Here is a 20420-nt window from a genome sequence, read left to right on the forward strand (position 1 = left end):
TTGTCTCTGTTGTCCTGAACTAAAACTAAACTGAACTTGTTTCAAAATGTTATCCCATTTGAATTAATGTAAGTTTGCCACAGAAATACAGCTTCATCTCCAAAGAGTAGCAACAGGAAGGAAGATTACATCTGGCACTTAAAGTGAAAAGCCCTCAAAACCATTTGAACGGGCTCTTTCCCTTGTGTAAGTGTAGACTCATAGTGATTAAAATAAAATATATTTAATGAAAGTACTCTCCTCAGGAACTTAATACAAACTGAAAAAATCTAGTGTTTAGAGATGAATTCATATCAAGTGTCCTCTTTCCTGGTCATCCAGTTATCCAATGCTCAGTAGAATCTGATTTTCCTAACTCAATTTAGTAGTTAAACTGTATGGTGGCCCAATGTAATGTCTCATACTTTGTATGCACTCACTCCTGAAAAGCCTGGAGAAGCATACATAGCCCTCTCATTCTGGCCCGAATGAAATACTTACTATGAAAAAAAATACCCACTGAAATCCTTCACAAACTGCCTTAGCAGATTTTGGCAAGCAAGTCCTCCTGTAGACAATTAAGTCTAAAAAACACCCTGGAAACATTTTAATAGAAATAGATTCTTGACCCTTTCCCCTCCAAATGGAGAAAGTAGCAAAGTCCCTTGAAAAGGAAAGACTAGCATCACAAAATTCAATTTGTATCTTTACTTTAGAGAAAAAATGTCCACGTGAAAAATAAAACCAAGTGAAATTAATGTTGTCATTGCTGATCAGGGACTATATTAATTTTCTAACACAGTATGTAGAAAAGTTGCTTCTGAGTTTTAATGGACAATCTGAGTACTTTTCCCTTAAAATTTCAAGAAAACGCAGATTTTAAAGCTTTCTAATTATTTATTTGTAATCTAACACTAGAGATATTTGCATGAAAACAGGATATTAGTTTTTAAAAACTAATGAGCTCTGGCTGCTTGGTCCCCCATCTGAATCCATAAAACTTCTATTTACAAGCATCAAAACTGATTTCCTTGGAAGTGACTTTGATAGAGGATTATAACCTTTGGTGGGGAACAAACAGCAGGAGATGAACTTTCAAAGAAGCTAAGAAGCTGTCTTATTGTCACCAGTAAAATAAGAATAACCCTTTTCCCAGTTGCAGAATAAATACATAGCATAATTATATCTAAAAAGGATGTTTTTAAAGTTTTCCACAAGATGTTAGCTGCTTTATCATCAGATGGCCTCAAATTTGATGTAGTTTGACAACTAAAGGCTACAAAAGAACACCACAAAAAGCAATTTAATAGCATTTCATACGAGCCATGAAATCATTTTTTAAAACAGAGATTTGTGAGCTCCCAAATCTTAGAACTTCACTAAAAAAGATGGGCAAGGGCAAAAACAATCAATGCCCAAAACTACTTTGGAGTCTTCTTATAAAAAGGTTACAAACTAAACATGTAGTGAATAACTGAAGCATTAGCTATACGCTGTTTGGGCTTGCAAAGTAGGAAATCATGCCAGGCAAAGCTTGTGGTTTTTTTATAGGATTACAAAATTAGCAGACAAAGGGAATGCAATAGATGTAATGCACATTGATTTCACTGAAGAGTATGATTATGTGTCTCTAACCCTTACTTGTAATTCACAATGATTTGATACGAGCACTGTCACATGAATTGAAAGTTGACTAAAATATTGTAAGCAAATGGTAGCAAAAAACAGCAAGACATTCAGTTTGGAGCGGGATGAGTAATGGATCAGTATTTTGTTTTGTCTTATTTTGGAGGACATCTTTATTGATTACCGGGAAAAGAGGGTAAAACAAGCACATCAAGTTCATGACTCATATCATCTAGCAAGTAAAACAGTGAGGCCAGGGAAATAACACAAAGGGACTTGGAAATTTGGGCAGGAAATGGAGAGAGATGTGTCATCTTAAAAAAATGCAAGTTAATATTTCTGTGGGAAAATAATCTGACATTCAGTCTGAAGGGAAACACCTTGACTTCAATGGAGCTACAATAATTTACATCAACTGAAGATCTGTCCCCTGGAGAGAAGTAATACTGAAAGAGACCGCAGGCTATAGAGGAAAACAAAAGAAATACGATATGAGGTTTTGGGCTGCATAAGCAAAGGCATGTCACAGATTAGAAAGGTGATAGTCACGCTCCGCTGAAACCACACCTGGACAATACCAGAGAGATGTAAAACTGGAGACAATTCAGAGAGGAGCAATGTAAGTAATTAGGGGGTTGAAAGGATTGACTTCCTGTGTAAGGAAAGAGAAAAGTAAAAGGGTTGGATAAATAATTTAGGGGACTGGGAATGTGAATCATCTAAAGGATTTAAAATCAAAGAAAAGAGAAGAATTGCTTACTGTAGCAGAAGGGGATACATAACTAGCAGTGATGGGGTAAAGTTAAGGAACGGAAATTTTATTAGGCTGATCAAGAAATATTCCAATGGATTAGGCCGTAGAACAGTCTCCCAGTGGAAGGAGAGGAAGCCTCATGATAGACATTAACATTATAGACTTCACTAAAAATAAACAACATGGACTCGTGGGGAGGAGAGCAGCAGGATTCATGAAGGACTTGATGAGCTTTTACATCTTCAAACTTCCATGATCTGATATCATGGACCTCAAGAAATGCTTGTTCCTTGAGGCAGATATAGACTGGGTGCATTGCAGAGGGAGCTCTTGCCACTTGGAGGTTTGTGTGTGATTTCACTCCCTGTTTACCTGACAGGAAAGGTGTTCTTGGTAAGAGTCTATAGGAAGGGACTGAAGATCCCCATGTAAGAGGCCTGATGCTCTGTCCCATCAAGAACTAAAGCTCTTCATTGGAGTTGGAAAAGAAATTAAAAACAGAAATTTCACAAAGGCCTAAATCTCCACCAGAGTCTCCTGCGGCCTTAAAAACCTGGATGATCCCAGCATGAAATGCACCACAAGTAAAGAACGGCCACTGGAAGTAGGACAGTACTGCTGACTCGATCAGGAGTTATTTTGCTTTCCTTCTCCAAAAAAGAATAGTGTAAAGTGTGTCCATTTAGACACATGTGATTTGAATTACTATGGGTATTATGAAACAAAAAATGTAAGTTTTTGGTAAATAATTAGACCAGGTGGAGACTTGCATTATCAGGACCAAAGATATGGTTGCAATGCAAAGGCAGGCATTTATAAAAATCTTCATGAGGTTCCAAAACATGCAAGTATGAAACTATCTTGAATTCAGAGTAGGAAGCAGACTTTCCTAACTGATAATAGTAGCCATATTAGAAACCGCAAATGAGTTGAAATTACTGAAGATATGCTACTAATTGCTTCATTCTGGACACACTTTAATAAACAGCACATTCAAGAGGAAGGGTCCACCATTCCATTTCATCACTACGTTTTTGATGTTTCAGAAGGAAGTCAGGGTTCTTTCACTAAACCACGTATGTGATTCCCAATTAAAAAAAAAAAAAATCTTACCTTTCTTTTCTATAACATAGTTTTAAAAAAAGATTAGATGGCACAAAATATTTTTGAGATTATGCATCAACTCGGAATCCAATAATTTATTGTGTCTTCATCTAGAATGAGCAAGGACCTTAAGGAAGAGATCTCTCGATATGATGATATAGAAGAAACTGATTGTCTTCACTTGGACCATTATCTGATTTTAATATTATTTAATATTATTTTTAGCTATAATAGACCATAATAGCTATAGTAGGCTATAATAGACTATTTGAGGGTTGTCTGACTCTATGTGTGACTGACTTGTGCATTAGGACTGCTTTCTTTACTATATTAACAACAAAACAGCAATGGGAGAGACTGGTAACCATTAATGCAATTTCTTTCTTTGAGGGGTAAGTTTCTCCCACACAGAGGATGAACAAGAGAAATGTCCAACTCTGGATAATGCTATAATTCTTCCATAGCACAGAAGCGACTGTCTGTACAAAGTGCAAGCTAGTCTCCATATCGTAAGAGAAGGTTCAAGGTCTGGAACAACAGGTATCGACCCTGCATTGCACAAGAGAAACTGAAGATTTCCTGGACAGACGTCAGGATATGCTTCTACAGGCACAATGTTCTGAAGATTCAGAGCAGGCTGCGCAGCAGGGACAGGAGGATGGTGAAGCAATTTGGCAGCCTGTGACCTCCAGAAGAAAAAAGGGGAGCGTCCATGTACCAGCAACGCAGATACAGGTAAGTAACCGTTTTCATGTTCTCTCCACAGGTACTAATGCGGAAAGTGGACTAGATGATACATCTGACGGAAGGGAACAGAAGGAGACTCCGCCGATTGGAAGGCACGAGATACACTGTCCTAGGGTTGGGGGTTCCACGACCACCGCTCCCAAGAGAAGGAGGTGGGTGGTGGTGGTCAGGGACTCTCTCCTCAGGGGGACTGAGTCATCTATCTGCCGCCCCGACCGGGAAAACCGAGAAGTCTGCTGCTTGCCAGGAGCTAGGATTCATGATGTGTTGGAGAGATTGCCGAGACTCATCAAGCCCTCAGATCGCTACCCCTTCCTGCTTCTCCACGTGGGCACCAATGATACTGCCAAGAATGACCTTGAGTGGACCACTGAGGACTACGTGGCTCTGGGAAGAAGGATAAAGAAGTTTGAGGCGCAAGTGGTCTTCTCGTCCATCCTCCCCGTGGAAGGAAAAGGCCTGGGTAGAGACCGTCGAATCGTGGAAGTCAACGAATGGCTACACAGGTGGTGTTGGAGAGAAGGCTTTGGATTCTTTGATCATGGGATGGTGTTCCAAGAAGGAGGAGTGCTAGGCAGAGACGGGCTCCACCTAACAAAGAGAGGGAAGAGCATCTTCGCAAGTAGGCTGGCTAACCTAGTGAGGAGGGCTTTAAATTAGGTTCACTGGGGGAAGGAGAGCAAAGCCCTGAGGTAAGTGGGGAAGTGGGATACCAGGAAGAAGCACGAGCAGGAGTGCGCGAGAGGGCAGGGCTCCTGCCTCATACTGAGAAAGAGGGACGATCAGTGAGTTATCTCAAGTGCCTATACACAAATGCAAGAAGCCTGGGAAACAAGCAGGGAGAACTGGAAGTCCTGGCACAGTCAAGGAATTATGATGTGATTGGAATAACAGAGACTTGGTGGGATAACTCACATGACTGGAGTACTGTCATGGATGGATATAAACTGTTCAGGAAGGACAGGCAGTGCAGAAAAGGTGAGGGAGTTGCATTGTATGTAAGAGAGCAGTATGACTGCTCAGAGCTCCGGTATGAAATTGCAGAAAAACCTGAGAGTCTCTGGATTAAGTTTAGAAGCGTGAGCAACAAGGGTGATGTCGTGGTGGGAGTCTGCTATAGACCACCGGATCAGGGGGATGAGGTGGACGAGGCTTTCTTCCGCCAACTCACGGAAGTTACTAGATCGCAGGCCCTAGTTCTCATGGGAGACTTCAATCACCCTGATATCTGCTGGGAGAGCAATACAGCGGTGCACAGACGATCCAGGAAGTTTTTGGAAAGTGTAGGGGACAATTTCCTGGTGCAAGTGCTGGAGGAACCAACTAGGGGCAGAGCTCTTCTTCTTCCTGCTGCTCACAAACCGGGAAGAATTAGTAGGGGAAGCTAAAGTGGATGGGAACCTGGGAGGCAGTGACCATGAGATGGTCGAGTTCAGGATCTTGACACAGGGAAGAAAGGAGAGCAGCAGAATACGGACCCTGGACTTCAGAAAAGCAGACTTTGACAAACTCAGGGAACTGATGGGCAGGATCCCCTGGGAGAATAACATGAGGGGGAAAGGAGTCCAGGAGAGCTGGCTGTATTTTAAAGAATCCTTATTGAGGTTACAGGGACAAATCATCCCGATGCGTAGAAAGAATAGTAAATATGGCAGGTGACCAGCTTGGCTTAACAGTGAAATCCTTGCTGATCTTGAACACAAAAAAGAAGCTTACAAGAAGTGGAAGATTGGATAAATGACCAGGGAAGAGTATAAAAATATTGCTCGGGGATGCAAGAGTGAAATTAGGAAGGCCAAATGACACCTGGAGTTGCAGCTAGCAAGAGATGTTAAGAGTAACAAGAAGGGTTTCTTCAGGTATGTTAGCAACAAGAAGAAAGTCAAGGAAAGTGTGGGCCCCTTACTGAATGAGGGAGGCAACCTAGTGACAGAGGATGTAGAAAAAGCTAATGTACTCAATGCTTTTTTTGCCTCTGTCTTCACTAACAAGGTCAGCTCCCAGACTACTGCACTGGGCAGCACAGCATGGGGAGGAGGCGACCAGCCCTCTGTGGAGAAAGAAGTGGTTTGGGATTATTTAGAAAAGCTGGATGAGCACAAGTCCATGGGCCGGATGCGCTGCATCCGAGAGTGCTAAAGGAGTCGGTGGATGTGATTGCAGAGCCATGGGCCATTATCTTTGAAAACTCATAGCGATCGGGGGAGGTCCTGGACGACTGCAAAAAGGCTAATGTAGTGCCCTTCTTTCAAAAAGGGAAGAAGGAGGATCCTGGGAACTACAGGCCAGTCAGCCTCACCTCAGTCCCTGGAAAAATCATGGAGCAGGTCCTCAAGGAATCAATTCTGAAGCACTTAGAGGAGAGGAAAGTGATCAGGAATAGTTAGCATGGATTCACCAAGGCCTGACTAATCTAATTGCCTTCTATGACGAGATAACTGGCTCTGTGGATGAGGGGAAAGCAGTGGACGTGTTGTTCCTTGACTTTAGCAAAGCTTTAGACACGGTCTCCCACAGTATTCTTGCCAGCAAGTTAAAGAAGTATGGGCTGGATGAGTGGACTATAAGGTGGATAGAAAGTTGGCTAGATTGTCGGGCTCAACGGGTAGTGATCAATGGCTCCATGTCTAGTTGGCAGCCGGTATCAAGTGGAGTGCCCCAAGGGTCGGTCCTGGGGCTGGTTTTGTTCAATATCTTAATAAATGATCTGGAGAATGGTGTGGATTGCACCCTCAGCAAGTTTGCAGATGACACTAAACTGGGAGGAGAGGTAGATACGCTGGAGGGTAGGGATAGGATACAGAGGGCCCTAGACAAATTAGAGGATTGGGCCAAAAGAAATCTGATGAGGTTCAACAAGGACAAGTGCAGAGTCCTGCACTTAGGACGGAAGAATCCCATGCACCGCTACAGACTAGGGACCGAATGGCTCAGCAGCAGTTCTGCAGAAAAGGACCTAGGGGTTACAGTGGACGAGAAGCTGGATATGAGTCAACAGTGTGCCCTTGTTGCCAAGAAGGCCAATGGCATTTTGGGATGTATAAGTAGGGGCACTGCCAGCAGATCGAGGGACGTGATCGTTTCCCTCTATTCGACATTGGTGAGGCCTCATCTGGAGTACTGTGTCCAGTTTTGGGCCCCACACTACAAGAAGGATGTGGAAAAATTGGAGAGAGTCCAGCGGAGGGCAACAAAAATGATTAGGAGACTGGAACACATGACTTATGAGGAAGGGCTGAGGGAACTGGGATTGTTTAGTCTGTGGAAAAGAAGAATGAGGGAGGATTTGGTAGCTGCTTTCAACTACCTGAAAGGGGGTTCCAAAGAGGATGGATCTAGACTGTTCTCAGTGGTAGCAGATGACAGAACGAGGAGTAATGGTCTCAAGTTGCAGTGGGGGAGGTTTAGGTTGGATATTAGGAAAAAACTTTTTCACTAGGAGGGTGGTGAAACACTGGAATGCGTTACCTAGGGAGGTGGTGGAATCTCCTTCCTTAGATATTTTTAAGGTTAGGCTTGACAAAGCCCTGGCTGGGATGATTTAGTTGCGGATTGGTCCTGCTTTGAGCAGGGGGGTTGGACTAGATGACCTCCTGAGGTCCCTTCCAACCCTGATATTCTATGATTCTATACATTTCCTGTATAGAAATTCTGGTCAAAATGAACTCACTTTGTAAGCTTTCTACTGTATTTTGCTTTCATAAATGTAAATTGAGAACACATCTTAATCTTAGGGGTAAACATGAACAGTACTGGCACCTAATATGAGCATCTGTCTTCCCTTTATGAAGCGCATGAAATACGATAGATAACTGATAGCTTGAAAGTTTGTCTCTCTCACCAACAGAAGTTGGCCCAATAAAAGATATTACCTCACCCACTTTGTCTTGCTAACAGATAACTGACTCATTTAAAAGTTTAGGGAGTTAATAATTCACATTAACATGTTGTGCTTATATAGTGCTTTTTATCCAGAAGAACCAGGTCTCAAGGTGTTTAACAGCCAGAGGTCACCACTGAAATGCAGCCATTTATAGGGCAGAACATAGAACTTACTCAGCAAAAGCAAAGCTATGGAGCAGTTTTTAGGAAGAGACATGAATAGCTACTCCATTTCAAGAATAGGGAAATGGCCCATATCTTGTTAATTTTATTACATCACAGAATGTCAATGAAAAAAATCCACCCAAATTCCCTATTTGGTTAGGACTGCAGCAGAAACTTAGTTAATATGGTTCACAATGTCATTACAATTATGTGATGCATAAGGACGTTGTGATGCAACATGGCCAGAATTTCTCAGAGCGTCAAAGCATTTGATGAGGCAAAATAGATAATTTATCGATGCAGCTCTAGGCAAGACTGGACTCAAATGATTACATACATATTTTGTATGTAACACTGGAATTTTTTCTCTTAAATGAATGTGTTACTAATTGATGTATATCCCAATGTTAATTAAATATTTATTTATTTTAAATCCTATTCAGATAGCAATTTCTTGCTATTACTTTATTTGAGTGCAAATTTCTAAGAAATTGAAAACAGAAGAATCTCTAGTGCTCCAATATAGAGGAGTTTCTATAGAATCCTAACAATGGAATTGATTTTAAAAAGTCTGATTGGTTGTGCATTATATTTCCCATAGGTTTTTTTGCTTTGAAAAAATATTAAATGGAAGAGAAAATATATAATTTGTGTTTGGATTTTCAGCACAATCTACCTGCATCACTTGCTTACCCATCCCATCAATGCCATTTTTCACAATACAGTCATTCCTCACTCTTCAAAATATTCCTGTCCCAAATTCCCAATTCACATTTTATACAAAGATAATAAGGTAGGTGGTTACTACTCTGTGTCAGGATAGCTAATTTTACATCATTTCACTGTTAACCTAGGATTTTAATGACACCAATAAGAGGGGAAAAAACCACTTCATTTGGATGGTTTTCCCTGACATTATATACTGTTAAAAACATATTACATCCTTTTGCCCATACTTCAGGCCTCTGCTACCTTTAAAATCCTTGTAAAATACGTGTGAATACTTTCATTACAAGAGTACTGCAATTATTCAAACACTTTATAAGAATTGAAATGAAATCTTGCATTTCACTGGTAAAAATTATTACTGTATATTGTGATGACACATTATTTAAAACCACCAATCTCCCTGCTGGAATTATGATAATTGAGCAGAGAAAATAGAAAAGTGAAGGACAGACACTTCTTTTGAAGTGTGTGCTTTTGGGTTTATATATTCTAGCCTTAAATCTGAAAAGAATAATTCATTACCCTTCGCTTTAGAATATGGATACCTTTTGAAAAGAACATGAGTCTTGGCCTGAAAACCAGCGTTTACCAAGCTCACAATATTATGGTGTATGATATCTACAATTCAGATTGGCTGATCACAGATGGCATGCTAAAAAAAAGTCACAGGACTTACAACAACTGTACATTTCAAATTGTTCTCAATTCTTGACAGGATAAACATGGTGATGGAGAAAGGAGATTTGACGCACAATTTATTTATCTTCCAGTTGATTTGAGAATTTGATGGAGGAGGTGAGGGACAGAGAAGAAAGGGAGTCATACATATCTACCTGCTGAAGTTCCATATTGAACTCCCACCAAAGAACTCCATCAAAGGGCAGACTGAAGAATTTCCATTGTGCAAATTACTCCAATTTTAATTAGCCTTCCAAGCAAACCCAAAACACATTTTAGATTTATCTTGTGCCTTAATTATACTGCATAAAATGCCATACATATTGCTTATTCATAACCATTTGAGAATTAGTATATTTAGGACTCAGCCCTGTGGAGTGCTGAGCAGCTCCTGCATCTCAACTCCTATTTCAGGAATACAGAAGGAGGCATCTAGCATCCTTGCATCTTAGGAGCCTTAAAATCAGAAGATGGGGTTTTTTTTTTTTTAAACAGCTTGGTAAACCTTAGACCTGTGGTTATCTTTGGAATTACACTGATGCAATTGGGCTGAGACTAGGCTAGCTCAAAATGGATCTCAAATTAGGATTATTTAACACCGATGACATGCACAAACCAAACACCACATGCAGAACTCCTGATGAGCCCCTTAACTTCACACACATTTTCATATTATTCACCAGTTTGAATATATAAAAAGATGTTGAGTTTCTTTAAGAGGTACTTTAGAAGGGTAATTTAACTGCTTGTAGAATGGCACATACATAATTTGTACATCCATCTAGTCTTTCCATTAAAGCCAACTCTTTAGCTATTACAGGTAACAGGGCAGAGTAGGGAGCGGTAGAAGTGAAGGGTGAACAACAGTATTTAGAGCAGTATGACAGGGCAGTAAGTACCTTTCTAACAGAGAGAGATTTAGCGGGACTAAAGGCCTGCTCTGTGAGATCGAGCCCTTCAATAGTTTCCGTACAGTCTGACAGGGGAGCATCCTGCAACAGTAAATTGAGTAAACAGAGCAAACCAAGCCCAGGCTTTAACACATCAACCATGAGCATTATGTGACACTAGTTACAAACATGCAGAGAAACAGTAAGTGATAGATAAAATAGCAATGATAATGAACTGACATGCACACAAATATCACACCCAGACTGAAAAATGCTATGTTCATGATATGACTAGTCAAACTTCATAAAGTGCAACAGAAAATACTTATCTACTGCCAATTATATCACTCACATTTATTGAGATGTAAGTTTTTAAGTCACTAGTGTGTGCACTTGGCTGAGTAACTGTATAGACAGCACTTTAAACTCTTATTTTGAACAATAATTCAAAGGAAGTCTATTTTCTTAGTGCACCAAATACAGTATTTTCAGCTTAATGATTTTATTGTTGATGCACAAAACCAATAGTTTCCTTTTATTTTTTAATTGATCTCCAAATAAATTACTGTCAAGTTATCAGAATATATTCAATACACACTATTACACAACATTGACTCTGCTGTTTCCAATATCTTATATTTTAAAAGTACAATAACTTGAAAAATATCCAAGTTGTCACAAAGCCTGACTAGTTTTGAGCAGGATTCTAACCCATATAAATAGCCTTTTCAAATTTTCATGCACTACATTCAGAAATAAATCAAGGAGCATCTCTCACAGACATGCTTCAGCTGCACTACTAAAGCCTCTTACATTTCTGACTCTGAGCACTCTCACAAAGACAATGGTGTGTTATCTCTAACACTTACCTTATAAATAGTTACTCTCTGCCAATTAAAGAATAATGTTATAGTGACATATTAGGTGAAAGTAGAGGACACCAGACATTAACTTCAAGATTATGTTTTATGGCACTCTGTGTTCTCACCTGTACAAGACTCCTGTCCACTACTACCCCACAAAGAACCTGTGACTGAGGACCAGCGGTTTTAATATCCTGTAAGTTTTGCTCCCGGATCTGTGAAGAAAACAGCAGGATAAATACATGTGAACAGTAGACAAACCCATTTTATCCACTCAGTTGGGGGAGGGGAAAGAGACAAACCAAGCCAAACCCTTTTTTGGTTAGGTTTTAGGACAGGTCATGAGTTGGTATAAATTATCAGAGCTCTATGGATGTCAATGGGGCTGTGACAGTTTACACTAGCTGAAGATGTACCCCCAGGATTCTATTGATATAGATTATTTCTTACATGCCAATCAGTTTGGTATCCAGGTACCACAGCATGCATTTGCTTTCCTTTTACATTGTAAAAGTAGATTGATCAGGTAGCAGAGAAAGCCAGTTCAGAGGGGCATCAGAACATTCCAGATCAGTCTTTTACCATGTTCAACCTTTTAGCGTCCACAAATTCCATAACCACACTCCCACAGAGAGTAATTCCAAAACCAACAGGAAGGGCTACTAAAATAGAATAATAGAAATGTAGAGCCGGAAGGGACCTTGAGAGGTCATCTTGTCCAGCTGAGGCAGAACCAAGTAAACCTTGACCATCTCCTGACTGGTGTTTGTCTAACCCAGTGGTTCTTAACCGGGGGTGCGAGATGCCCTTTCTGGGGGTGCCAGATTTTTTTAGAAGGTAAATCATCGAAAACACAAATTAAGCACAGGCACGTTTAATCAAATCTATGTATTTATTAACATTACACATTTTAAACGATTACTGTAATATACAAACAAATAATATATCTAGGTTTAAAGAACTGACATACTTCAACGATTTTTGATAAGGGGTATGAGAACATATTTTGAGAACCAAAGGGGTGCAGGGTGCAGTAAAGGTTAAGAACCACTGATCTGTTCTTAAAATCCTCCAGTGACAGGGAACGCGCAACCTTACTGGGAAGCCTAAAGCAGGGCTTAACTAACCTTTGTAGCTCAAAAGTATGTGTGCACGAACACTAAAAAAAAATAGAAAAATCTAACCTAAATCTCCCTCGCTGTAGATTAAGCCCATTACATCTTGTCCTATATTCAGTGGACATGAAAGACAACTGATCACCATCCTCTTTATAATGGCCAGTAACACGTTGGAAGACTTATTAGCTCCCTCCTCAACCTTCTTTTCTCTAGACTAAACATTTCCTCGTATGTCAGGTTTTTTAAACCTTTCACCATTTTTGTTGCTCTCCTCTAAACTCTCTCCAAGTTATCCACCTTTCCTAAAGTGTGGTGTCCAGAAGTGGAAACACTACTCTGGCTGAGGCCTCACCGAGGCTGAGTAGACCAGGACAATTACCTTCCATGTCTTATATACAACATTCCTTTAATATTAATACCCCAGATTGATATTAGCCTTTTTCGCAACTGCATCTCATTGACTCATTCAATTTCTGATCTATTATCATCCCCAGATCCTTTTCTGATGTACTAATACCTAGCCAGTTATTTCCCATTTGTAGTTGTGAATTTCATTTTTCCTTCCCAGATGTAGTACTTTACACTTGTCCTTACTGAATTTCATCTTGTTGATTTCAGAGCAGTTCTAAAATTTGTCAAGGTTGTTTTGAATTTTGATACTGTCTTTCAAAGTGCTTGCGGCCAGTCCCAGTTTGGTGCTATCTACAAATTCCGTAAACATGCTCTCCACTCCACTTTTCAAGTCATTAATGGAAATACTGACTAGTATCAGACCCAGAACAAACCCCTGCTGGATCCCACTAGAGATGTTTTCCCCACCCATTTGACTGCAAACCATTGATAACCACTCTTTGGTCTTTCAAGCAGTTTTGAACTTACCTGATAGTAATTTAATCTAGACCACATTTCCCAAATTTGCTTATGAGAATGTTGTGGGATTATGTCAAAAGTGTTACTAAAATCAAGATACATCACATCTACAGTTTTCCCCCATCCAATAGGCTAGTAACCCTGTCAAATAAGGAAATTAGATTGGTTTGGCATGATTTGTTCTTGACAAATCCATGTGGCTATTACTTATAACTCTACTATCCTCTAGATACTTACAAATTGATTATTTAATAACAATACTCTTTACCACCTCAATTTACCATCCAAACTTTGACAATGGTGGCGATACTTTTGAAGTGGATGCTAATGAGTACATTTGTTTGAGAAAGCAAAATCCCTCATTTGCATGTGCACAAATGGATATTTTTGAATGCAAAAATCAGTTAACTGCATAAAGAAGTATCCATCTGTGTATCTAAACACAAATGTTCTCTTTTATGTCTTCAATGTTTGCAAACTCTTTCCTCATTCCACAATGTGGGAATAGAAATAAAGTAATTCCTGAACCTGGATGTCTTGAGAGGGCAATGAAACCATAATTGCTGACCCAGCATGCAACCTTTCAAAGTAGTTTGGAGCGCTGTTTCTAAAGCTGCAGAAGAGGATGCATTTAGAGGGATTCACTTGTGTCTGCATGGATGGCAAAGGGCTATTCATCTTAAAGTTATGTTGTAAACAAACTAAACTACCCATCTTACTATCAAACACCTAAGATTATTAAAACTGAAAAAATTAAAAATCCTATTCCCACGACTCTATTTATACTCTGGGTTTACTCCTTGCATTTATCTTGACTGGGGCAATGAAAACCCCTGAAATCAGTTTTATTTCTGTTTTTGGTTGGTTTCACTTTCAGGCTTTTAGCACCACAGTGGAAGTGTTTATTTAACAACTGTTTTCCACTTCTACTGATCTTAGGTTTTATAAAAAAAATTTTTATAAAAAAATAAATTTAGACCAAGTTTAAGTTGACAGTTTCCTCGTGACAGTTTTTGCAAAAAGGTAAGGATGAGTCTTATTCAACATACCCTTTCTATTGTCAATTGCAAGTTTATTAGCAATTTTGTTTCTCCAAATATCTTTTATAGTGGAAAGCAAGAAGCTAGAATATAATTTGTTTGGCACAGCACATCTAGTTACTTGAACTTTGTGTTGACAGTTCTTTGTATTATTTAGTAGAATGGTGACCATTACAGAGCAGATACTTCAAAAGAGCCAGGGATATTTGGAGCTCCTTAAATAAAGTTTTGTCTATGAGATCTAGTCTACATCTGACCTTTACCTCTGTCTGAAATACTGCTCCCAAAACCAGGCTTCCCATAAATTATTTGTTTTGGACAAGATAAACAAATCTACCATCTATGTTGCTACACAAAAATGTTTATTATTGTTCTTAAAGTACAATTTTTTGATGACTAGATTGCAGCCAAATACCAAACCCAATAAAATCCACGCGGCTCCCACAGGAAGACCACATTATAAAAATTGGAAACACAAGTATGTGAAGGACTCTACATGATAAGTTCAGCTATCATTTAACAAGCCCAGGGCTTTCAAAAGAAGGCATGTTCACACAGAAAACAACATACCATCAATGTGAGTAACTCAACATAACAAGGATCAACATCTGCCTACTTGAACCTTTCACATGTGTAGATTTCAGTTTCAAGATCTTTGCCTTTTGGATTGGTTAAATTGCACTGAACTTTCCATATTAACCAGTGACCATTTCACAACACTGCTGGGACAAAGATGATCGCTCTATCCTTAACCTTAAAACACCCGTAGCACTAAACAGTGCTCATGCCAGCAACCTTTTAAAAGATTTTACCTGCACAAACTCCTCTTTTTCCGATAGTGGCATCAACTAACAGCACCAGCAGCAGCAATCGGAGGCAAGTTAGGCCATTACTAATTTTAGCTAACAGGTTGCCAACATATGGATTATACTTTTGCAAGAATGGAAGCTAAATAAGATGATCCAACTGCTTCCTCATAGAAGATCAGTGGTAACATCTAAAGTTAATTTCACAGTGAGACTGGAATTCAAACCACTGAACCACTTTAAAATGGTTAATATCTGGCTCAACAGATCTGGGAAGTGGGGGAGAACCACATCTTGCCTAATCACAGCCCAATTATAAAGCAACGTCCAAAGACTGGTGGATCCATATTTCTGTGCTTTAATTTTAAATTGACAAAGGTTTGGAAATATTTTGCAAAGAATTTTAATTAGGAGCAGAAGCCATTTTAGAATACATATTTAGCTAATCCCATCCCTAAAATCTAAATAAAAATGCCCCAAAACAAAAAAATCACAGCACTACCATGATGACTGATCATTTCCCCTGACTCTTTCTGTCTTGTCTATTTAAATTGTGAACTCTTCAGGGCAGGGACTGTACACTGCTTAGCTCAAGTTCTTGGTTGGCCCTCAGGCCCTATCACAATTAATAATCAGTCACATCATGTATGTGGCTCAATTCTGGACCCTACCTCCTGAAAAAGTCTGCCTGGAATTGTATAACGTAATATCAGACATAGAAGCTGGCCAAGCAGTAATAAGTAAGGCTCCGTGTTTGTCACGGAGGTCACGGATTCTGTGACTTTCCATGACTTCTGCACAGGCTGGTGCACCCTGGCCTGGGGGTTGCCAGAGCAGTTAATGCAGCCCCTATGCCAGGCGCACTGGCCGCTGCTGCGACAGTCTCGGGCCCTCCCGCCCCCCAGCAGCAGTAGTAAGGGTGGACTCAGGGCTGGGGGGGTGGGGTGGTGCTTACCTGGGGGGAGGGGGGGCCTCCCTGGAAGGGAGACAGCAACTCCCCTCCATCAGCTCCTAGCTCCATGTGCTGCTGCTGCCACCGCCCTGAGGCACCGCCTCTGTGGCTCCCACTGGCCGCGGTTCCCAGCCAATGGGAGCTGAAGAACCAGGGCTTGGGGTGGGGCAGGGCGTAGCGGAGGCAGCACATATAGCTAGGAGCTGGGGTTGCCACTTCCCTGGAGCCGGGTAGGGAACCTGTCCTAGCTGCCGCGCCTCCCTCCCCCCCGCCAACCGAGCAATGCTGGCTATTCCTTACAACCCTATTCTAACTCCAGGTGCTTACACACCAATTGTTTAATAATTTGTTCCAGTATCTTTCCAGGTATTGAAGTTAGGCTGATTAGTTTATAATTCCCCATGGCCTCTTTTTCTCCCTTCTTAAAGATTGGTACTACGTTTGCCCTTCTCCAGTCCTCTGGGAACCCACCCATCCTCCAGGAGTTCTCAAAGGTAATTGCTAATGGTTCCAAGATGGCTTCAGCTAGTTCCATAAGTAACCTGGGATGAATTTCATCAGATCCTATCAGCTTGAACACATCTAACTTATTTAAATATTCTTTAACCTTTCCCTATTTTGGCTTGCATTCCTCCCCCTCTTGTTCTTAATATTAACTGTACTGAGCATCTAGTCACCATTCATTTTTTTTTAGTAAAGACTGAAGCAAACAGGAATTAAAGACCTCATTTTTCTTGATGTCATAAGTTATTAGCTCTCCTTCCCCACTGAGTAGAAGAGACACACATTGTTTCATCTTTCTCTTGCTCCCAGTGTATTTAAAGAACCCCTTCTTAATTGCCTTTTATGTCCCTTTCTAGTTGTACTCATTTTGTACCTTAGCCTTTCTGATCTTGTTCCTACACGCTTGTGCTATACTTTTGTACTCCTCATCAATTTGTCCATGTTTCCACTTTGTGTAGGATTCCTTTTTGGATTTTCAAGTCATTAAAGAGTTCCTGGTGGAGCAATGTTAGATTCTTATTATCATTCCTATCTTTCCTTCACATTGGAAGAGTTTGCAGTTGCGCGTTTAATATTGTCTCCTTGAGAAACTGCCGGCTCTCCTGAACTCCTTTTTCTATTAGATTTTCTTCTCATGGAACCTTACCTACCATTTATCTGAATTTGTTAAAGTCTGCCTTTTTCAAAGTCCCCTGTCCTTATTCTGCCGCTCTCACTCCTTTCTTTCTTTAGAACTATGAAAGCTATCATTTAATGATAACTTTCACCCAAATTGCCTTCCACCTTCAGATTCGCAGCCAATTCCTACCTATTGGTCAGAATCAAGTCTAAAATGTCTAGCTCCCTGGTTAATTCCTTTCTGGAACAAAAAGTTGTTCCCCAATGCATTCCAAGAACTTACTGGAAAGTTTATCTTTTGCCATATTACTTTTTCAACAGATGTCAGGGTAGTTACAGTCTCCTATTAGTACCAGGTTTTGTATTTTGGATATTTCTGTTATTTGTTCTAGAAATGCCTCATCCACTTCCTCTTTCTGATCTGGTGGTCTATGGTGGACCCCTACCAGAACGTCACCCATATTTTTAACCCCCTTTATCTTAACCGAGAAGCTTTCAGCTTGTCTGCCTCCCACCTCCTTCTGGACTACAGAACAAGCTTATATATTCTTGATGTATAATGCAAAGCCTCCTCCCTTTTCACCCTGCCTGTCCTTCCTGATCAAGCTATACCCCTCTATACCAATATTCCCGTCATGGAACTTATCACACCAAGTTCCTGTGATGCCAATTAAGTCATAATTTAGCTTATGTACTAATAGTTCCTGTTTATTCCCCATACTTCTTATGTCTGAGTACAGACATCTACGGATGTTGGGCAGATTCCCCCTCTAATTTCTCTCTTGTAATTTTCCATGTCCTCCCACCCCCCAACATCTAACCCTCTGGTATTGTCACTTTTTTTTTTTTTTAAATATATATACTTACCTGTGGGCTTTTATCACATGCTCCCTTTGAACCTGGTTTAAAGCCCTCCTTGGTTCAAAAGGAGCAGGTGACAAATGACTACTGAGCTTAGTTCAAGAATATATAGCGACTGTTTCTGCCTCTAGTTATCATGGAGAGGACAAGCAGAAGCCATGCTTTTGATTTCTGCAAGACCTCATCACAACAAAATTATTAGCTGTTTACAAGTATGCAATTTAAACAAAAGTGATGGCAAATTAAATTATTTAACAACAGTTACAAACCTTGTTCCTCATTTCTTGGACCTCCTTTGGGTTAGTGTTCAATGGAACAAACAGGTTAGGGACAGCAGAGGTGGAAGTTCTATGTCCATCCTCTTTAGTCCACTGCAATGCCAAGAACAGTTCAATAGTCAGAATTGCTGTAATGGCAAGGAACATTAATAGCAGCATATTTATGCAACAATTGATCATGCGTTATATATAAATGCAGAAAACTGAATCAATGGTTACATTCTATTAATTTACAAGAGCACTTAACTCATACACTTCTTCAGTGGTAACAGAATCAGAAAAGGAATTAAAATAAATGTCTACGGAGACACTATCAACTAGAATATCATTTCCACCCCCAAACCTTTGCACTTATTGTTTCATGTAATACCAGAGATTTCTGAAACTCAAGTAAGTCTATTAGCAGTTCATTTTTCTGTGCATTTGACAACACCACATAGTTAGACAGGCTCAACATTTTCCCTGTGTACTTTGTTTCTCACTTGCTGAAGAGACCCTTAGCAATAAAGGAGACAAAAATCCCTTAACACTTATTTTTAAAGTAAAAATTAAAGAAAAAAGCATTTCAAGATATGATATTTAAAGGGTTGTCTCAATTTATTTTTTAATTAGGTAATTTTTTATAAAATTGAGTTGACAGTGTCCCTTTAATCACAGAAAAAAAATCAACCCAGATAAAGTTAAGATAAAATTATGATTGTTTTTAAATCCTAATATAGTCATATTCATCTTCAAGTTTTCTCTTTGAAAATACTAAAATGAGAGCGAAATCATTGATTCAATCCTCTGATACTTAACAAACATCAAAGCAAACTGAAAGCATAAGATGACAGGATTGTGGAAAGCAATGTGATGTCACTAACCAGGTTTAGTGAATGATTTTGTACTGTGAGGCAAGAGTGGGCATCACCAAAGTTTTGCATTAAAACAAACTACTGCATTAGAATATACTGTGTTTTCAGAATTATTTCTGTACAGACAAATAGCTGTATCAATACAGCAGCCTACGGGAACAGTTTGGTGATGTCGAATATTTTATATAACTTATATAGCTCAAAAGGTTACAAAAATATCCCAAACACAAACTTAAAGCGCTTCATGGGCTCTTCACAGAAGGTTGTTTTACGTGGTCATTGCATCTAGTATGTTGATGGGGTTTCTGTGCCACAACACTAAGCTTTTTCTCTTTATCTCCGATTCATCAAATGCAGTATCTTAATAATTCTCAATTGTTACTGCATAGAAAATGCATTGAACATTTAAAACAAACCTGTTTTAGAGAGCAAATGCTATGCACTTTTCTGAGTAATTTCGAGAGACAATAAGATAGCCAGAAATTGTAAAACTTTAAAAAGCAAACAGAATTTTAAAATGTTTTGCACTGTAAAGAAAAAAATGGAATGAACATGGAGCTGTGGAATACTCACTGATGATTATCTTCTTAGATAAAAATTAATCCAGCTTTTTATTAAAGATAATTTTAGTCAAAACATTAAAATATAAAAACAACCTCAGTACAGCAAACTGTTTTCTTTTTTAAATTAAGAACAAGCATTAAAATATTAAGTACACAAACCTGGGACATTGTAAGAATTTTATATTGCTCCAGCACAATAGCTAAACAATATTAATTTCTGAGTCAGGATTTTACTTCAAACGCCTACTGATTATTTCAGATATTAAATAATTTGATGTTGTATGTGAACTAAGATTTAAAAATTAAGAGTATTGCTCTAAATATGTATGTATGTGGAGTTTTTTTTCATGGCAGTACAGCTTCATAAAGAGCTGAAAGTAGCAAGTCTGTATTGACTAGTTATTTCCTTAAACAAACAAAAACCAGACAACAAAAAGGCATCACACAGACACAGAACCTCTTCTCTGTTTTCCTCAGGGCTTTCTAGATGATACGCTATACTCTTGCTTAAGAGTACATACATTCCCTGATTAATAAGT

General features: G+C 39.4%; 1 protein-coding gene across 48 annotated transcripts in view; it reads right to left on the reverse strand.

Annotated features, from left to right (window-relative positions):
• ADD1 (adducin 1) overlaps positions 1-20420 on the reverse strand; it is a 131035-nt gene that overhangs the window by 17128 nt on the left and 93487 nt on the right. For 25 of the 48 annotated variants that reach the window (XM_043544753.1, XM_043544759.1, XM_037898184.2 and 22 more), the window contains 2 exons: positions 18456-18557; positions 11543-11632 (listed from right to left, as the gene is read on the reverse strand). In XM_043544753.1, the coding sequence (XP_043400688.1) occupies positions 11543-11632; positions 18456-18557 (192 nt within the window). Of the gene's footprint in view, positions 1-10563; positions 10657-11423; positions 11442-11542; positions 11633-18455; positions 18558-20420 lie in introns of all 48 variants that reach the window. The other 23 variants (XM_043544752.1, XM_043544764.1, XM_043544769.1 and 20 more) reach the window with 3 other exon arrangements.

Source organism: Chelonia mydas, chromosome 4 (assembly GCF_015237465.2).
Source record: "Chelonia mydas isolate rCheMyd1 chromosome 4, rCheMyd1.pri.v2, whole genome shotgun sequence".
Classification (NCBI taxonomy): domain Eukaryota; kingdom Metazoa; phylum Chordata; order Testudines; family Cheloniidae; genus Chelonia; species Chelonia mydas.